Genomic DNA, 20,872 nt, shown 5'->3' on the forward strand with positions numbered 1-20,872 from the left:
GCTTCTGTTTCTATCCCTTCACGTTAAGGTGAGATTCAGCCTGGCTACTGGGAGTTTTTTTAAAAAAATCAAGAATCTAGGTATTAACTCTTTTGGTGCCATAGCTCGGTACCAGAGCAGCTGCTTGGCCTGCAGAAGGTCTCAAGTTCAATCCCAAGAAGCTCTGCAAGTGTTCTCTGCCTGGAACCCTGGAACCCCCCTGCCATGTTGGCAAAACTGAGCTAGATTCTGAGCTGGATGGACCCCCAGCAAAGCAGCTTTCCGTGTTCTTATACCTTTGGGACAGAAGCCTAGGGCTTCATTCGTTGGAATGGGCAAGGGGGCAGGGCTAAACACAGCAGGGTTGCGAGCTTGCCACATTTCAAAGTAAGAGGATACACAAAACGTTTGAGCCCAGTGTTTACAAAATAGCTACCTAGCTTCACTTAACAGCATGATGCCTCGGGACAGAAAGTTTCATGGCGCAGAATCGGGCACCGAGGAGAAAAGTAAAGCGGGCACAGCATTGATAACTCAGTTGCCTGAACTGACCTGCACACATAATCTAAAGAGGAGGGGCTGTGTGCCTCTGGGCATGTATGCGCACACACATGCAAGAGGGCAGGTTGGCTGTGCCCACCTCTGGCCAGGCCCACCACTGGCAATACAGGGCCCCAGGGGCGTAGGAAGGGAGAGGCGATGGGGTGCTCCGCCCCGGGCAACACGATCCCGAGGGTGCCATGGCGGCTGCCCCCCCCCGCGCCCCGCTCCCAGAACCCCCCCCCCGGTGCCGGAGCATGAAGCTGCGCCAGTGCAGGGCCCTGCAGGGTTGGACAAGTTTGGCCCCAGCCAAAGAAAGGTGAACAGGTGTAGGTGCTTGCCTGCTGACCTGGCATATGCGCCATACCACAACATGCCCAAAATCTCCCGTGTTGTGTGTGCGTGCATGCATGTAACTACTTGCCTTCACAACAAGCTAAACTGGAAGCACATCATGGGCTCAGCTCACTTTCAGATCATCATTTCAGTGCCCCCCCCCTATTATCTGTCCCCACACCGCTGCTCCCATTCTGACGGCTGCTGCCTTATCCAATTGACTATAAAAAGCTGTCAGTCTAATGCAACTGAGCTCAAGGTAAACGCACTTTGAATCAGCCATCTGCCAGAGCCTCTCACGAGAAAGGAAACACTTAAAGATGAATTTCTCTGGGCCTTTAATATTAGATGATTCCCACAGTCTTCCAGTATTATTATTATTATTATTATTATTATTATTATTATTATTATTATTAGACACATATGTCTCAGGTGAACCCTTCTTCTGGATATTTGTGTCTGTGTCAATTTTATGAAATAAATAAATGCAAACATGACCACAGCAGAACAGCACTGTCCCTCTCTGCTTGCCTCCCCTCGCATCTGGCACCCAGAGGCATGTTGCCTCTGATCCTCGAGGCACTACACAGCCATCATGGCTGGTAGCTACCACTGATAGCCTTATCTTCCATGGCTTTGTCTAATCCAGGGGCAGGCAACCTGTAATGCATCCTTTAATGGTAGAGAACAAGAGAAGCTGCACTGTTCAAAATATGTACTAATACTTTGCAAAGGCATCCAGCAAAAAGTTACTTGGCTGTTTAAAACTGTTACAGGGGACGTTCTGCTGCTTGCCAAACCATAGAAGCCACACTGTCTCATGGGGCAATTTTAAAACTTCCTGTTAAGAACTCTAATGTTTATGGCGTTCTCCATAGATGGGGGAGGAGAATTTAAATACAGTGCCATCCAAGAAATCTAACCTGGAAAAATGCAGCTTGCTTCAAACGCAGTGCCAAGGAATTTGATTCAACTAGTGCTTTTCTGTCTGTTCCAAATACCGTATTATTCTGGCAGCATTGCTGGAATCCAGAAGGCTCAAGTCAAATCTATTGCATGCTCCTTTGGAAGGATTTACACACTTTAAAGCTGCAGCAATGCTTCTTCTCTATTTCTCTGCTGTGTTCTGATATTTTAAAGCACACATGTTGTTGCAAATGCAACAATGTTTTTATTATGAGATACTACAAACCCCATGTTGCAGAGTCAATCTGATATCAGAAGCATTCATACAAAAAAAACAGTGAATGCAACAGCTATTTGGGCAATGGCAGAGTTGCGACATATATGCACAAATGCAGATTTTTCCACTCAAATATCAAATGTGATTTCTTTTTTTTAATCAAAATCAGAGTGCTCCAGACTTCACAGCATTTCTTGCTCTGATTCAGATTGGTCCTAGATCATCAGATTAATTTAATAGACCCAAAATCTAGCAGAGAGAGAGAGAGAGAGAGAGAGAGAAGATTTTATAATTATATTATATTATATGCATCTACATTATATTATGTTATATTATATAGAACAGGGGTCGGCAAACTACGGCCCACGGGCTGGATCAGGCCCGTGAGGGTCGCCAACCCGCCCCGGCTGCTGTCTGAGCTCCCTGGAAAAAAAGACAAAAAAGAGGGAAGCTGCCGCATGTTCTCGCACCAAGTCCTCCTTCAGGAGGTGCAGGAAGAGGAAGGGAGGAGGCAGAGATGCCGCTGGTGGGAAGAGAGGCACCATCCAGGGTGGGGGAGGGGGTGCGAGATTTACAGGAGGAGGGGAAAGAGAGAGGGTGGGGAGAACAGGCAGGAGCTCTCCCTGCTGGCTGCGTGGCGACGATCTGGCAGGAGGGCCCCCATCCCACCCCCAAAGCACGGAAGAGGTGCTGGAAGCAGGGAGCCCACCAGGCCGCAACACAGCACCAAACCCAGGCGAGGACCCCCCCCCCCCATCCAAACAATGATTATCATCAGTGCAGGTAAGGAAAAATAATAATTTTAATTTTTATCATCCACAATACTGTCTGGCCTGCCTGGTGCTCTTGCATGAATTTGTCCTTTTAAAATGCATCTGTGGGTTATTTGTGAGGGCTGCCTGGTGTGCATAGTGTGCATAGGAATTCATTCATATTCTTTTTCAAAATATTGTCCAGCCCCCCACAAGGTCTGAGGGACAGTGGATTGGCCCCCTGATGGAAAAGTTTGCCAACCCCTGATATAGAATGATGAAGGGATGGAGTGACTCTCCTATGAGAAAAGGCTGCAGCATTTGACACTTTTTTTAGTTAAAAAAAGAGACGAGGATGAGGTACTATAATAGAAAATTATAAAATTAAGCATGGCACGGAGAAAGGGATAGAGAAAAGCTTGTCTCCCTTTTTCATTACACAAGAACTCATGGACATCCAATGTTGGAATACTTAGGATAGACACAAGAAAGTGCTTCTTCATGCTGTCCATAGTTAAACTATGGATCTCTCTCCCATGGACAAATCCATGGAGGATAAGTCTATCAATTCCCATTAGCCATGGGCAGAAGCAGCAATGCTTCCGAGTCATGGCTACAGTACTAGTTGCTAGAAACCACAGGAGGGCAGAGGGCTCTTGCCTTTGGGTCCTGCTTGCCGGTTTCCCATTGAGACACCTGCTTGGGTGGGTCTTATGTTCTTATGAAAACAAAATAAAAAGCATGGCATGCCCAAGAAAGTTATCAAATATTCAACAAATATTTGAGCGGCTAAGAGAATAATCTACATCAGAAGCCATAAAAGGGTTGCTGAAGAGACATTTTTGGAGCAATGCATTTCATTTCCAAATAAAGGGCAGATCATTCCAGAGGGACTTTATTACCTGGTCCCTAAAGGATGGAAGTAGAGATGCTTTTCTCTAGGGGGAGCCGAAGCAGCTTGAAAAACAGGCATGTGCTCTCTCCCTCTCTCTCTCTCTCCCCCCCCCCAACCCTCTTGGCAGAAATGCCAAAGCTGCTCAGGCTTCCCCCCCCTTTTCTGAAACATATTGTTTCGAGCGGGGATTGTTTTGCCAATAAGCATTAGATCTCTGCTTCTTTAAAATTCAGAATTGGTAGCACAGGCTGCCAGCCCATAATCATAGCTTGCTTTTTAACAATCGGCTAAACTTAGTTGTCAAATCCGTGTGCAGGAATCTTTTCCAGCAAGGCTGCAGCTTAATTTTTTTTTTATCTAGCCAGAAGGAAGCTCATTAGAATAGTAGCAAGCTAAGCTAAAATTTGTTACGCTATCAAGAAGTTCAACTCGTGCTAGGGAAGAAGAGGGGGGGAGCAGCCCTTTTTGCTCATAATCAGGGAGCAAAACATTCAAAGGAGTAAAAATGAGGGTAACCAGCAAAGGGCCACATCGGCAGAGCAGAAGTGGAACAACTCGGCCACCACGGGCAGACGTGGCGGTTGAGGGCAGGAATGATAAGAAGCAGAAGGTTCCAATGACTCTCAAATTCACTCTCAATGTAGGGAAGTAGAAAAATGTATTATTTCAAGAGGCATTCTGAATATATTCAGAGCTGCTTGCATATTCTGCATTTTTGCAGGAGCCTTGAGAAAGAGAAAGAGGTAGAAAGCTAACTCATGCCTGCTGCTGGTAACATTCTAGTCCTTATGACTCCAAGATCATGCCTAACCATTTGCAGGCTTTCAGGGAAATTTCTGTGTCTCCACACAATGGGCTGAAGCTGAGGGGTTGGACACAGGAGTGCCATTTTTTCACAGGAGTGGCTCTCACACAAGTAGGATTTAAAAGAGAGTGGTAAAACAAGAAGTGGGTTTTACACAGAGCGGAGAGGGCAGGGAGAAGGGGTGGGGCCAAGCAAAGAGATCACAAAACTCTTAAGGCACAGAATGACCATTTCTCCCCACTGCCAAGGACAGCCCTCCAGAGCCCCTGGAAGCTTTGTGCTTCCGTTTGATCCTGATGGCTGATGAGTCCCCAAAGGGTAGAAAATGCAGCTGAAAATCAACTCCATAGCTCGGGGCTATGAAACAGCAGAAGCACCAGCCACCAAAATCCAAAATTTTGTCTGGGCTAGTCGGGGTGGGAGCTTGCATTATTAGTCTCCATTGATTTAGCAATGGAAATGGTTGTTCTCAAATGGACTGGCTCGTATGTAAAGTAGTTTGTGGTGCTTAGTGGTACACCTGCCACAGCAGAACCAGACACCTCCATTCCATCTGCCCCAGTTGCATTAAAACATGTCTCTCTTGTATCTTAGTCTCTACAGTCATAGCAGGCATTGTAACTCTCCAAAGGTTTGACTTTGCCAGCAAAGGCACTTCCAAAACAAACGGATGCCAACCATTTAGTGTGGTTGTTTGATTTTTATAAATTGTATGAAATGTCAATGCTTTCTATTAATTTTTCTCTTACCCATGCCCAACCACAAGCACCGCATAACAGTATTCATAAAACTCATTCTGCACTTGTTTAAAATCCATCTTTTAGTGTGACTTACACTTTGGAACTCCTTGCCTATTAACATTAGGCAAGTGCCTTCACTTTACTGTTTTCGGCATGTGCTAAAAACAATTTTGATTAGGCAAGCCTACACAGACATGTAGAATGTTGCTGTATGCCTTAATCTGTATTTAGTATTTTGCTGATTTTAATAACTTTTTAAATACAGTAGTTGTTTTTAACCGTTTTAACTGATATTCCTATTATCTTCTTTCTAAGCCATGGGGGGGGGGGTTGTTCACAGTCAAGAGGTTTATAAATTTTATGAAAAAATAAATTTATCTTATGAAATAAGTATATATATATATATATATATATATATATATATATATATATGTAAGTTGCTTGGGTACCTTTGAGGTAACAAGTGACTAATTAAAGTAATAACAATAAGTATATCTCTGCTGCTTCTGTAGCTATAACATTTGGTTCATAAGGGCAGGAGGACAAGTCTTACAGTTTGGGTTTCTCTCAGCTCCTCATTTTCCCAAATCTTCAGTTCAGTTCTCCACATCAATTTGTGATACACACACACACACACACACACACACACAACAATTTTGCCCAATATGCAAAGCAGTTTTTCCTAATATAATGCATTTTTGTATGTTATTTCCCCTAAAACAATGCATTTTGGCATACTTTACTGGGCTGGAGAACTGCACTCCAGAGCCCTGCAAAATCTGAAGAAGGAAGGATTTCTAAGGATGTCTATGTTTCAGTTCTCCATATTGTTTTGGAAAGTGTGGATTTGGCAGATTTCCCTTTAAGTACAAACCGAGTCAAATTTCTCCCATATTCCTACAACATGGGCATAGCCAGGGTTTTTGTTAGGGGGCAGAACTGATGCGATTGGTCAGTTAGTTAAGTATTTCTATTGTTTGACTTGATGGGGGGCAACTGCCGCCCCCCTTGGCTACCCCCATGCCCTACAACAAAGACACATAAAGTATTGGGGGGTGATATCTCCCTTGCTATCTCAAAGGCCAACCACTGGAGCTTAGAAAGCTCTTAAACTGTAGTGGTGGTGCGCACACTTACTTCAGAGTAAATCCACTGAACTCAGTGGGACTTCATTTGTGAACATGGGAGTCAGGCTGACTTTGCTAGGAAAAGAGAAGTACATATTCTCTTCTCTGGAGATGATTTATCAATACCCACGAATCGCCAAAGGGAGAACTGAAGTCTCCATAAGCAGGAAGTCTCTAAATCACGGGGTGCATCATTCTTAAAATATACCAGGCCTGCCTGGCTCCAGGCAACACTGCAGAGTCCAAAAGTAAGAAAACTGCCCATGTGAGAAGAGCAGAGGGGGGTTGTCAGCTGGACATCAATTAGTGGAAGGGGGTGGGTATTTTGGACAATGCTTAAAACTGCAGGTGGGTGGTGAGCATTAAGGTATGAGCTGTGGAACAGGGGGATATGAGCGAGGGAGTGCGCTGAGCACCTCCAATGGCCACTAGAAGCCCACCAAGATGTCTTCAGTTATTTCATCACACAATGGCCAGGCATTTTCACACAAGGACGAAGACGTTTTTCTTATTAAATCGAACACAGGTGCCCCAGGATTCCATCTCCCATGATGTATCAACTGCCAAGAGGTGCAACCAACACACATACACACAGCAACAGCCATAAGAACTGTGAAAGCAGACACCTTCTTGCTTTGAACATTCATGCATCATGCAAACTTATCAGCAACCCAGAGTGACATTTACATCAAGCAGAGCTGGAACATATTTCAGGCATCAAAAAGAGGCCATGTCAGCACCAGGAGGGCCTTGCTGGGAAGAGCGTTCCACAGTCAGGGGGCCACAATGAAAAAGATGCTCTCCCTTATGGCCACTCACTGAGCCTCTCTCTAAGCAGACACCGCAGGAAGGGCCTCGACTAGGTATGGTACAGGCTATGGAGGAAACAGGTGTGTAACAGCAGCCCTTGTGATGAGCAGGCAGTAGCATGAGAGCTCTGAATTCGCTAGGTGTGATCTAAATGTTGCTGGGCACCTTCCCTTTCAATGAGGCAGTAATCCTGGCCAGCTCAGAATCTAGCTACTGATCTGGGCTGTGTGGGAACACTCCAGATCTGGATTTGGCTGCAGCCACAGCAACAAGTCAGTCATTCAAGTTCAAGCTGGGACCACTTTACCTAAGAGGTCACTCTACCCCATACATGGATGCCCGACCACTTTGATTGGTGGGACTGGCATTGTTACAGATGCCACATAATATCCGTTCCACACCTTGGAACTCCCTGCTTATTGAGGTCAGACAGGCACCTTCACTGCTAAGAACATTTTTGTTTAGGCAAGCCTATCCAGATGCTTAGAAAGCTGTTGCAAGTTTGAATCTATTTTTAGTCTATATTTTCTTTTAAGTTTCTGAAAGTCTTAAATGACTGTTGTTAATTCTTCTTATTGGTAATTTTATTGTTTTATCTTCTTTGTAAACCATTTAGAGGTGTGTGGAGGAGTTGTTGTTTTTTTACAATCAAGTGGTGTGTATGTAAATTTTATGAAATCAGTCAGTCAGGAAAAATGGCTGACACTCCACATTCAGTACACAAGAAAGCTAAATAGCCAAAGCAAGGGATCTTCTTGTGAGGCTGCTCCATCTCCTTCTGATTTGAAATAACATCACTACCTAATTATAATAGTCTAAATAGAAAAAAACATGAATTCTACTTTCTGAAGCCTTGAGGTTTTTGTGCAGAGCTGACAACCCAATTCAGTATTCTAAAGACAACACCCAGACCAAAGGAGACTTCATGCAAAGGAGCATGAAGTCTGACATCAGTAATATTACAACTGCCCTACTCACTGGATCATCACCTTGTCGTGGTGAGTGGGCTTGCATGTTCCTATGACCCTTGTGAGCGTACCAACCTTACTATATGCTTGTGAAACATGGACCATAAACGCCATCTCCAACTCCTCGAAAGATTCCATCAACAGTGTCTCCGAAAAATTTTACACATCACTTGGGAAGACAGGCGAACTAATATCAGTGTACTGGAAGAAGCAAAGATCACCAGTGTTGAAGCAATGATTCTTCAACATCAACTTCGTTGGACTGGTCATATTGTATGGATGCCTGATCGTCTTCCAAAGCAACTACTCTATTCCGAACTTAAAAATGGAAAGCGTAATGCTGGTGGTCAACAAAAGAGGTTTAAAGACTGTCTCAAGGCAAATCTTTAAAAATGTAGTATAAACACTGACAACTGGGAAACCCTGGCCTGCAAGCGCTCATGTTGGAGAACAGCCTTTACCAAAGGTGTCATAGGCTTTGAAGAAACTCAATCTCAGGACACAAGGGAGAAATGTGCTAAGAGGAAGGCACGCTTGGCAAATCCACACCGTGATCAACTCCCGCCTGGAAACCAATGGCCCCATTATGGAAGGACGTGTGGATCGTGGATCCAGAATTGGCCTCCACAGTCCCTTACATTGTTAAAACCGTGTTTTTGGAAGACAATCTTACTTGGCTACGAGTGATCACCAAAGAAGAAAGAAGAAGATTACAACTGCCTGTCTTTTCTTCACAATGGTTCAGGTAGCACAATGGGTCAGCCAGCCATCTTAACAGAAGCCATGGCAGTCTGAAATTTGCAGGAGATACAGTATCTACAGTATAGATCAGGGAATCAATTACCCTCCAGATATTGCTGGACTTCAATTCCCATCAGGCCCAGCCAGCATGACAAATGGTCAAGGATGGTTGGAGATGTAGTCCAAAAGCATCTGAATGGCCACAGGTTCCCCATCCCCAAAAGGGCCTAAAAGAGTAGTTATTATGTTTCCCCTCCCAAGGAATTCTGGGAACTGTAGTTCTATAGGAAGGAGAGCGAAGCAGAATTCTCAGCTCTAAATCAAGTGTAAATTCCTTGGATTCTTAGTGAGGAAGCTGTTTCAGCTAAACTGGTATAAAATTGACACAAGTTTGTCATGTAGAGATAAGCCAATAATCTTGAAGGATGAAATCTAGTTCCTCAAGCAACCAGGCATCACACTTCCATTGCTCAACATGCCACAGGGTCAAGATAGAGACAAAGGTACACACATGTTAATAATCTTAGCCAGAAATATGCTCAAAAGAAACAGACCTCTACCAAGTTTCAAGCAGCTGAACTCTCAGCGCCATAGCTGCCAAGTTTTCCCTTTTCTCGCGAGGAAGCCTATTCAGCATAAGGGAAAATCCCTTAAAATAAGGGATAACTTGGCAGCTATGCTCAGCGCCCGTGCACATATTTCCCAGTTTACAGGGTGACAGAGACACCTGGAACAGCTCTCAGTCATATTAGTCTGTTGCAACAGCTGAAGAGTCCTGTGGCATCTTAAAGACTAACAGATTTATTGTGGCAGCAGCTTTCTTGGACTACAGCCCAGCTCCTGAAGGAGTGGGATGCTGTTCATAAAGGCATATGGTGCAATCAATCTGTTAGCCTTTAAGGTGGCACAGGACGCTTTTACTGTTTTGAAAGCAGCTCAGAGAGGCCCGCCCATAGTGGCTGGGGAAATAAATAATAAAGTATTATTATTATTATTATTATCATCATCATCATCATTATCATTAAGCAATTCACATTATACAGCTGGCCAACAGGGTAAGACAAGTCAGCAAGCTTTCAGCCTTGGCTGGGCTCAAGGATCCACATTTGCCCACCTGCAGACTGAACCACAAACACTCCTGCAGCGCTCTGCACACCTGCATCATGCAAAGGGACATCAAACAGGGCAGGGAGGCCCCAGGTGGTCTGTGCATTAGGCATGCACATCTGCAAAGGACAACTGCTTGAGTGCTCAGACTTCTCTGTGCAAAGGCTTTCCACATGTCCCAGAAAAACCATCGTTGTGCAGGGTTCCAGAATGTCCAGGTCATCTAGGCACAGAGACTAGACTGTGCAGACAGGTCCATATCTAACATGGCAGCAGTGCTACACAATCTTGGGACAGAGGTGAGGCACCATCCCATAACTCGAACGACGCTCCTTGACATTACACAAGCACGGAGCAGGGGGTTGGGGGCTCTGCAAAACCCTGCAGTGTGCAAAAACTCATTTAAAGATTTTAATCCTTATAAAAGGATTGGACAAAGGCATGGAAAAAGTTATGGATGGCTCCTAGCCACAAAGGCTATGCTCTGTCTGCCTCTATGTTTGGAGGCAGTAAATGCTTCTGAATACTGTACTAGCTGCTGGAAACCATGGGAGGGAGGGAGGGAGGGAGGGAGGGAGGGAGGGAGGGAGGGAGGGAGGGAGGGAGGGAGGGAGAGCTCTTGTGCTCTGGCCCTGTGGTTTCCCACAGACACCTGGCTGGCCACTATGGGAAGAGGATGTTGCATGACATGGGCCCCCTATGGCCTGATCCAGCAAGCACGTCTCACATTCCTATGGTTTGTTCTATTTCTTTCTCTACCCCATCATCCAGTGTCTCTTTTGTGCAGAAACAGCACAATCCTAGCAGCAAACCGGCATCCTTGAAAGCTTTAATGCAACCGAGTCCGACAATGGAGGTCATCTCGATCCAAGTGCTGCTTTGCCACCTCCAGCCAGCTTTTGCATTCAGCCTGCTCTTACACTGCTGCTGGCTTCCTTTCCACAGCACCTTTTCACGCTGCTATAATACCAGCCCTGGTGTTGCTTCTTGGAGCACATCAAACCCTTAAAACTTGCCACTGTCCTAGTGGGTCGCTTTAGAACTCTATCAAAAATTATTAGATCAAATTACAAAATGAAAGACACCGCAGCGGGTTGCTGCCACTACAGCACTAATGCATTTCTGCCATTCAGCAAGACTCTTACTGTTGCTCCTCAAAAGCCAACAGCCACAAGCTGCTTATGCGATCTTGGCAGCAGCAGCAGCAGCAGCAGCAGCAGCAGCAGCAGCAGCAGCGAAACAGGCTGGGCCAGGGTGGGGCAGAGCAAGGCAGGGCAGGGCAGGATGGAAGCAACAGATTTTCCAGCTGTATCAAAAAGAAAACCGAAACATCCTATTGATGCATGATGCCTTTGATACCGCCATGTGTGTGACTTGGTGTACACTGTGTTTATGCACAATTTAACCCATATAAACTAGTTCTTTCACATTATTGTTCCCACCTTACCTTACATGTGCCCACTCAACTGCTTTGATTGGCAGAACTGGCCCTGTTACAGGTGCCACATAATACTCAAAAGCCTTCCTGAAATCACTATTAGTAGTAGCAGCAGCAGCAGTAGTAAAGGATATGTACACTTGTATACTCCATCACCTGGAGCATGAAAAGCAGATTGAGAATATATAGGTAAAAAATGTAGGAGAGGGAAACAGCAGTGACCTTACTGTGGGTCTCTGCTATAGACTGCCAAGCCAGACTAAAGACTTGAAAGATGCCTTCCTAAAGAAGATTACCAAACATAGTAGTCATGGGAGACTTCAGTTTCCCTGATAAATTCTGCCAATAATGTAAGGTCCAACAAATTCCCCTATTGCCTCACTGACAACTTCATTTCCCAGAAGGCAGAAGAAGCAACAGGGAGGAACTGATCAAATAAGTGGAAGAACTCAGAAACTTGGGAGCAAGTGATTGTGTTCTCCTGGGTTTCACAATACAAAGGCAAGGGAAAGCTGAGTGTAGTTGGACGCGCACTCACTCGGGACTTTAAGAAGGCCAGTTTCAAAAAGCTTCAGGAGCTACTGGGTGTGATCCCGTGGTCAGAAATACTCAGTAAGAAGGGAGTCCAAGAAGGATGGGCGTTCCTAAAAGAAGAAATACTGAAGGCCCAAATGCAGACAATACCAGCAAAAAAGAAAAGTGGGAGACATCTAAGGAAACCGGTATAGCTGCATAAGGAGCTTACAGAGGAGCTGAGATTAAGAAGGGCATGTTTAAGAAATGGAGGAAAGGAGAAATCACAAAGGAGGAGTATATGTATGTAGCCAACAGTTGCAGGGGAAAAGTCAGGCTGGCTAAAGCTCAGAATGAGCTCAGGCTTGCAAGAGAGGGTAAAAATAATTTAAAAGGTTTCTTCGGCTATGTTCATAGCTGCCAAGTTATCCCTTTTTTTAAGGGATTTTCCCTTATGCTGAATAGGCTTCCTCGTGAGAAAAGGGAAAACTTGGCAGCTATGGCTATGTTCGAAGAGGAAGAACAAGCAAGTGGTAGGTCCTCTGCTTGGGGAACACAGAGAAATGTTATTGGGTGACAGAGAAAAGGCGGAACTACCTACTTTGCCTCTGTCTTCACCCAAAAGGAAAGTGATGCCCAACGTGGTGATAAGAGAATAAATGATGTAAGGAGGGAGCTGCAGCCCAAGATAGGAAAAGGTAGTAAGGGAACACATAGATACTTTAAATGAATTCAAATCTCCAGGGCCTGACATCCAAGGGTACTAAAGGAGCTTGCAGATGTAATCTCATAGATCCTGTCTATTATCTTTGAGAATTCTTGGAGAACAGGTGAGGTCTCTACAGGCTGGAAGTGGGCAAGTGTTGTCCCCATCTTCAAAAACGGGGGAAAGAACCAGCTAACTACTGACCGGTGAGCTTGACAACAGTACCAGAACAGTACTGGAACAGATAATTCAACAGTTGGTCTGTGAGCATTTAGAAAGGGATGCTGTGATTACTAAGACCCAGGATAGGTTTCTCAAAAAAAAAAGTCATGCCAGATGAACCTCATTTCTTTTTTTGATGGAATTACAAATAGTGATCTTGATTTCCATAAGGCTTTTGACAAAGTCCTCCACAATATTCTTGTGAGGAACTGGTGAGGAAGCTGGTAAAATGTCAGTTAGCTGTTAGATGGCTTCGTAGCTGGTTGACAGACTGGACCCAAAGAATACCTATTAAGGGTTCCTCAGCATCCTGGGGAAAAGTGACAAGTGAGGCGCCGTAAGGTTCTGCCCTGGGCCCATTGTTGTTCAACGTCTTTATAAATGACTTGGATGAAGGAACTGAGTGGATGCTCATCCAATTTGCAGATGACACCAAACTGGGAGGGGTAGCTAGAAGACAGAATTAGAATTCAAAAGGACCTTAGTAGATTGGAGAGCTGGGCACAAGGTAACAAAATGAATTTCATTAGGGATAAATGTAAGGTTCTGCACTTAGGCAGGAAAAACCAGATGCACACATATAGGATGGGGGATAGTTGGCTTACTAGCAGTAGATGTGAAAAGGATCTAGGGTTCTTAGTGGACCACAAGCTTAACATGAGTCAATAGTGTGATGCAGCAGCAAAAAAAAAGCTAGTGCTATTCAAGGCTGCATCAACAGAAGTATAGCGTCCAGATCAAGGGAAGTACAGTAATAGTACCACTCTGCTCTGCCTTGGCCAAACCAGACCTGGAATACTGTGTCCAATTCTGGGCACCACAATTTAAGAAGGATGTTGACAAGCTGGAATGTGTGCAGAGGAGGGCAACCAAGATGATCAAGGGTTTTTAAAACATTAAACAAGCCTTATGAGGAACAGTTGGAGCTGGATATGTTTAGCCTGGAAAAGAGGGGACTGATAGGAGATATGGTAGCCATCTTCAAATATCTCAAGGGCTGTCACATGGAAGAGGGAACAAGCTTATTTCCCCCTAATCCGGAGGGTAGGACTCAAACCAATGGCTTCAAGTTATAAGAAAGGAGATTGTGACTAAACATTCGAAAAAAACTTTCTGACAGTAAGAGCTCTTGGTTAGTGAAATGGTCTCCCTCAGGAGGTTTTTAAGCAGAGGTCGGATAGCCATCTGTCGTGGATGCTTTAGCTGAGATTCCTGCATTGTAGGGGGTTGGACTAGGTGACTCTTGGGGATCCCTTCCAGCTCTACAATTCTACGATTCTATTATTTATATGTTGCCCATCTAACTGGGTTACCCCAGGCAGTATGGGCAGCTTCTTACAAATAAAAACACAGTAAGACATCAAACATTGAAAACTTCCCTATACAGGGCTGCTTTGGATGTTTTCTAAAAGTCAAATAGTTGTTTATTTCCTTTACATCTGCTGGGAGGGCGTTCCAAAGGACAGACATGACTACAGTACTGAGAAAGCCCTCTACCTGTTTCCCTCTAACCTCACTTCTTGCAGTAAAGGAACCGCCAAAAGGCCTTTGGAGCTGGACCTTAGTGTCCAGGCTGAATGATTGGTGGGGAGATGCTCCTTCAGGTATAATGGGCCAAGGCCATTTAGGGCTTTAAAGGTCAGCACCAACACTTTAAATTGTGCTTGGAAACATACTGGGAGACAATGTAGATCTTTTAAGACTGGTGTTATATGGTCCCAGCAGCCACTCCCAGTCACCATTCTGGCAGCCACATTCTAGATTAGTTGTGGTTTCTGAGTCACCTTCAAAGGTAGCCCCACATAGAGCGCATTGCAGTAATCCAAGCAAGAGAGAACTATTTCCACAGCATTTTCCTGATACACCAAGGTTGTTACACTATCAAAAAATGAAATGAGATTTGTCCGGCATGACCTGATTTGAGACACCTCTACTGGGTTTTAGTATCAAAGTATTTTCCTAAGTGCTCACAGGCCAACTATTTACGTATCTATTCCAGGACCTTTCCTGGTACCGACGTCAAGCTGACCGGTGAAGAAAGAGGCCAGGCAGGTATTAAGTAGTTCTACCCTCTCTTAGTCATCCAACAGCATTTCTCCATCTTCTCCATGCACAGGGCCTAGTACGTGCTTGTTCTTGCTTCTTGTTTCAAACATAGCCAAAGAAACATTTATTATTATTTTAAACCTCTCTTGCACGCCTGAACTCATTCTGAGCTTTGGCCCACCTGACCTTTTCCTCGATTAGGTTCATGAGACTCTTAGCAAACACATTCTTACCAACTGCTGTGAGGGGCAACCTATCTGTTGCCAGAGGTCCTTCCTCATGGAAGCCAAGACCATGGTCCAAGCTATACCTTTCCTGATGATAACAGCTGCACAGCCAGTGGCTTGCTTCTGGTATTTTCGTCTTCCTGGGTGAGAATATTCAACCGGAAGGCATGATGAAATAAACACCTATTCCCCAAGGCTCTTTAGCTTCCTGCCCAAAGTCTCATAGAATCATAGAGTTGGAAGAGACCACAAGGGCCATCCAGTCCAACCCCCTGCCAAGCAGGAAATACCACCAAAGCATTCTTGACATATGGCTGTCAAGCCTCTGCTTAAAGACCTCCAAAGAAGGAGACTCCACCACACTTCTTGGCAGCAAATTCCACTGTCAAACAGCTCTTACTGTCAGGAAGTTCTTCCTAATATTTAGGTGGAATCTTCTTTCTTGTAGTTTGAATCCATTGCTCCATGTCCGCTTCTCTGGAGCAGCAGAAAACAACCTTTCACCCTCCTCTATATGGCATCCTTTCATATATTTGAACATGGCTATCATATCACCCCTTAACCATCTCTTCTCCAGGCTAAACATACCCAGCTCCCTAAGCCGTAGTATGTCAAAGGCTGCGTCTGGCCGTAATTTGTACCCACATGAATCAGAAGGAAGGGAGTTGTGGTCAGTGGCTTTGTAAGACATGGCAACGCAACTTCTCAATCACATTGTGAATATTTGCACCTGGAAGATAGCGCATCTTCTGGTACACCTCATTAACTCAACGCACTGCTGCCTCTGTCCCCCTCAGTAGAGAGTCCCCTACCACTACCACATGCCTCTTCCTCCTCTGAGGAGTGGCAGGAACCGTCCTGTCCACTATACCTGCCACAGAAACCTCAGTGTAATCTGAAGTCTGCAACTGCTGTCCTTGCTAATCTAGCCCAGAATTGGTATCTGAGGTAAGTGCATGAGAGCTCCAGTGACACAGCATGGCACATGAAAGTCCTGCTTCTGTGTGTCACGTTTCCTCCAGAGGTTCATCTCCTGGAATGGGCAATCTTCCTCCTCAGGGGCAACCCACCTGCGTCACTGTTCCAGGACAGTCCACTCTGCTCTATTGAGAATTTCTTCATCTTGCCCGGTAGCTCAAAATGTGGATAGGCAGGCCTTAATTTGCTGTACCTTCTCTTCCAGAAAGATAAGCAACTTGCACTTACTGCAGGTATAGTTTTGCACATTCTCAGGCAGGAAGTTTTGCACATTCTCAGTCACTGCAGCAGCTCCCTCACCATCCATGTCTCTTGGTCCTATGTGCACCATGAGATAGCACTCTGGGCCTCCCCATCCAAAATGCCATCGCAAATGCCCCTGGTCACGAGCATCCAGAGAAATCAAGTAATCTTCATCTGTGCACAGGATACATGCACTTTTAAACTGCTGGTTTCAACTTCTGTCCAAAATATATCATCATCATCATCAAAAACTTTTATATAATGTTACTGTTGTGAGCTAGACTAGGCTCCCCTTGGGGAGGAAGGACATGTTATAAATTTGGAATGATAATAAATATTCCCAATTCATGAAGTTTAGCATGAATGTAACCCTATGTGTAGCTTCCTAGAGCTACGCTCCATTGAACTCAGTGTTGGTTACTTATCCAACTCCATAGGTTCAACCTGTAAAACACATCGAGTCAAATGCTGAAATGCGGACTTTAACTTTGGATTAGAAATGCAAACCATCTTGTGAAGAAGTACTACTGGTTAAACTGCTCACCTGAAGTAGGAACCCCATCAAAGAAAAGGAAAGCAGTATTTAGCCCCTCTGCTTGGTTATTTTTCTCATTACGAGACTTCCGCTATGCTAACCCTGTCACAAACTTGTAAGCTTCCTCATCACTGCATTCAATTGCTGGAGCAAGGAGACTTCATCAGTGATTCCAGCACTCTGGCAGATGACCTCACTCCCACTTTGAATAAATCCCCGAGTCAGGTTCCCCCTTCCACTACACCCCTAAGGATATCAAATGGCAGGCAGCTGCAGCGTTCATCCACAAAGCCTTTGCTCAGAGAGTCAATGAGCTTCCAGCTCTGCTGCAGATGTTATGTTAGAAGGAAATGTCAGTTCCACTTTTCCAGCCATTTTACACACTGGAAGCAGATATTATTTTCTGCCAACTCCATTGCATCATCATCACCATACTGTAACAGCCATTGCAAACCTTTCTCTTCTCCTGAGCATGGAAGCCAGAACTCCTACAAAAGCAGAGACACTTCTGCTTTCCTCAGTGTTGCCATCCACAAAGGAGGCCCATTGCATCCCTCCACCCTCAGCTCTGGCTAAGGCTTTCCTTGTCAGATACTCTCCCGCCCCTGAACTCAGCCGGGTATGTATTTCCCTCCCTTTACTTCCATTCAGATTGTTACATAAGGGCAGTGCTTGCGTGCTGAGCCACACACACAGAGCCTGTGTACATTTTCACTTTCCCTCCCGATGTAATCCTCTCTACAATTGGTTTGGGGGTGGGCGGGGGACAGTGAGGATAGAGAAAGAGAGCAAAGCAGATTCACTGCACATTTGGGTCAGCAGGTTAGCAGTTTCAAAAGCCTAAACCGTTTAAGATCACCGTGATAACGATGGAGCACAAATCGCCATCAACATCAACTGTCGAGGTCGCCTTCTCCTCCTAAGCCTTTTTTTAATATATATGGCAATAATAACAGGCACACACTCTCAAATTATGGTTACATAATTTCCCACAGACTTGCATGGCTCAGGCTGGGAAGGAAACAGAGAAGGAGAGAGAGAGAGAGAGAGAGAGAGAGAGAGAGAGAGAGAGAGAGAGAGAGAAGAGTAGAGTGCAGGAGTGTTCTGCACACTGTAGATTTCACTCTCTCACTCCCCACTCTCCTCTTTAAGGGAAAGAGGGAGGAAAATTCCAGGGTAAACAATAAAGTGGAATTAAGCTATCTGAAAGCAGAGAAAGTTAAGGAGGGATGAAGCCTGCAAAAAAAAAAGAAGAAGAAGAAGAAGGAGAAAAGGGAGGTTGTATAACAGCAAAAGTCCTGCCGCTTCGTAAACATTCCCCCCCCCAAAAAAAAACCAGGCTCTCCTCAGACACATTTTCGCCAGTGTTTCTGATTAACGTTGTTATGTAACCAGCTTTTACATTCCTTTTCGTGGAAGCCACCATCCCAAGGTCCCTTGCAAATGCCAAAAAAATGCCTCTCTCTCTCTCTCTCTCTCTCTCTGTATATATATTGCAAATACAATTACTGTATACACATTTCTTCTACTCCCTAGACTGCATTAAAAAAATCTCGGGAAAATGCCCCCCCCCCCACACACACACATTCGCACGCACTCCTGATTTCAAGGGGTGTCTATCATCTTTTATTCCGCCCCCCTCCCGCTGTACGGGGATCGCCAGCCAAGGAGGAAGCTACTTGGAATGGAAGGCGTGGCCTAAATTGGGAGGAACAAACAACAACAAATAATATTGGAGCGCACATGATCAGCCATATTTTGAGCAGCGTCAAGAGAGAGGGGCACTAGCCTGCCTTTGCAAGTCCCTCTGTCTCCAGTGCTGTGCCGACAGCTCCTCTCCCCCCGCCTCCAAGATAATAACCCCCACTGACAGAAGACGGTCCTCTAGCTATAGGCTTGCTAAATCCAACTTGTAGCTTGGCACAGCCATGAGAAGATGGTTACGTTCTCACAACCTGGTGAATCGGTACCGAATCTCTCCTCTCGAGCAACCATGCCTACTTTATTTATAAAGGAGAGTTAATCCTTCATCATCATCACCTTCTTCGTTTTACAAAGAAAGCAGATCACACAAATCCACGTTTCTGGAAGTCGTCTGGGCTTTAACCCTTCGCACGCCAAGCAGAAAGGGGGGACGCTCGCCTCCCTGCTCTAAAACAGCCAGGTAGACCCGCGTTGTTAAACGCGCGCGCGCGCATACATCAGCAACAGCGAGGTCTTTTTTGTTTCACCTACGGTGAAGCCGCCGTCCGCCCGGCGCTGAACTTCGCATGACCTGCACGTGTCAAGAGGACCTGACCTGCGCTCGCCTCCAGACCGTGAGAAAAGCGCGCAACGCGGGACATTCAAAAAAGAGAGGCGAGCAGAGGACTCCTGCCAGATCCAGGAAGGAGAGCTGAGGCCAACGGCCTCCACCTGCCAGCAACAACTCCAAAGGAAACAACTGCACCACCACAGTGTGCAAACACGGAGCTCCTCGAGCTCGTCTGAACGCTCCCATCAACACGCTTCAGGAAGAAATCACGCAAGAAGCCAGCCCCGCCCCTCCAAAACTCTGTCCACCATTTAATAATGGAACACAACAGACACAGATTTTTTAAAAAGGAGTGGGGGAGAGAGGGAGAGAGAGAAGCACCACCTGCCAATCCAAAGTGTTTGATTCCTTGACTTGGGGCTGAAACCCTCTTTGCCTTGTGGGAGATAAATCCCACACCCCAAAGCCCAGACACAAAATAGCCTTTGGGGACTGTCAGGCTTTCATTTTCCGGCGGGGCGATGTTTTTGCTGCTCAGGCCAGTCCCGCGTCCTCGCCTGCACACGTGCACGTCGGCAAAAACGAGCCCGGCCCTTCGCCTGCCGCGCCTCGCCCGGGACACGTGCTGAGAAAGGCAAGCCCGCCTTTTCAGGCATGCCAGTTCCGAAAACAAAAACATTCCAACCAGGGGGAACGTGTGAACGGGCCTTCGGAGTCTCCTCCCACCAAAAGGCCGGGCTTGTCATGGAAGCAAAGGCTTGTGGTTTCTTTTCCTTTCCTTTCCTTTTTTTTTTTAAAAAAAAATCCATTAAAAGTTTGCAAGGTAACATGTCGAACCAGATATACATATACTGTACATATATATATGCACACATATACATACATACATACATACATACATACATACATACATACATACACCCGTATATACACACGCGCATATATATATATATATATGGAGTATACACACACATATCTGGAGACTGAAAGGAGACGCAATCGTGGGTCAACCCCAGCCCTGGCCGGCGGGGATCCCGGCGGAGGGGGGCTTCTCTCTCTCCCCCTCTCCCCCAGCCCCTCCCCCTTTCCCCTTCCCCTGCTTTCCTACCTCCTCCTCCTGCTCCGCCGCCGCTGCTGCCCGAGTAGCTCTGCCTGCGGTTGGGAGCCGTCGGCGGCGGCGCCTCTCCTTTCCGTGCCAGCTCCGCGCTGGCCGAGGGATCCCGGGCTGCAGCGCCGGCCGTGGCCGCGGCGGCTTCGGAGCCCGGCTCGGCGGCAGCGGCAGCGGCGGCGGCGGCAGGCTCGGCGGCTGCCGGCGCGGACTCCATGTTTCTGCCTGGGCGATCGCGCCGCCTCGCCTTGGCGCGGCTGCCGCTAGTGCTGCTGCTGCTGCCGCCGCCGCCTCTGCCCCCTCCCGGCCCGGCTTCGGAGACGGCGAGCGCGGCAGGGGGGGCGGCCGCGGCGGCTTGGCCAGGGTGGCTCTCTGGGCCGGCAGAACGGGGAGGGGGAGATTTAGAGGGGGCAGAATAAGGAGGCTGCAAATGAGAATGATGCTGGGGGGGGGGGAGGCAGAGCGGAGCGAGGCTGAGCCAGATGGGAGACGAGCTTGCTTGGCTGTGACCACAAGCAGCGCTAGCGAGAGCTTTAACGGGGACCCTGCGCTCGCTCGCTCGCTCGCTCTTCCCACCCCCTCTACTCCCGTGTAGACGCGCGCAGCCCCTGCCCAGGCA

At 46.4% G+C, this 20,872-nt stretch overlaps 1 protein-coding gene across 1 annotated transcript in view; it reads right to left on the bottom strand.

Moving 5' to 3' along the window:
• The window catches only part of RORA (RAR related orphan receptor A), a 371,453-nt gene extending 350,835 nt beyond the window's left edge, over positions 1-20,618 (bottom strand). The window contains exon 1 of the mRNA XM_088656707.1: positions 20,254-20,618. Within this exon, the coding sequence (XP_088512833.1) occupies positions 20,254-20,470 (217 nt within the window). The 5' untranslated portion in view covers positions 20,471-20,618. The remainder of the gene's footprint in view (positions 1-20,253) is intronic.
• Positions 20,619-20,872: the final 254 nt, after the last annotated feature.

The sequence above is a fragment of the Zootoca vivipara genome, chromosome 13, assembly GCF_965207765.1.
Source record: "Zootoca vivipara chromosome 13, rZooViv2.hap1.1, whole genome shotgun sequence".
Lineage (NCBI taxonomy): Eukaryota > Metazoa > Chordata > Lepidosauria > Squamata > Lacertidae > Zootoca > Zootoca vivipara.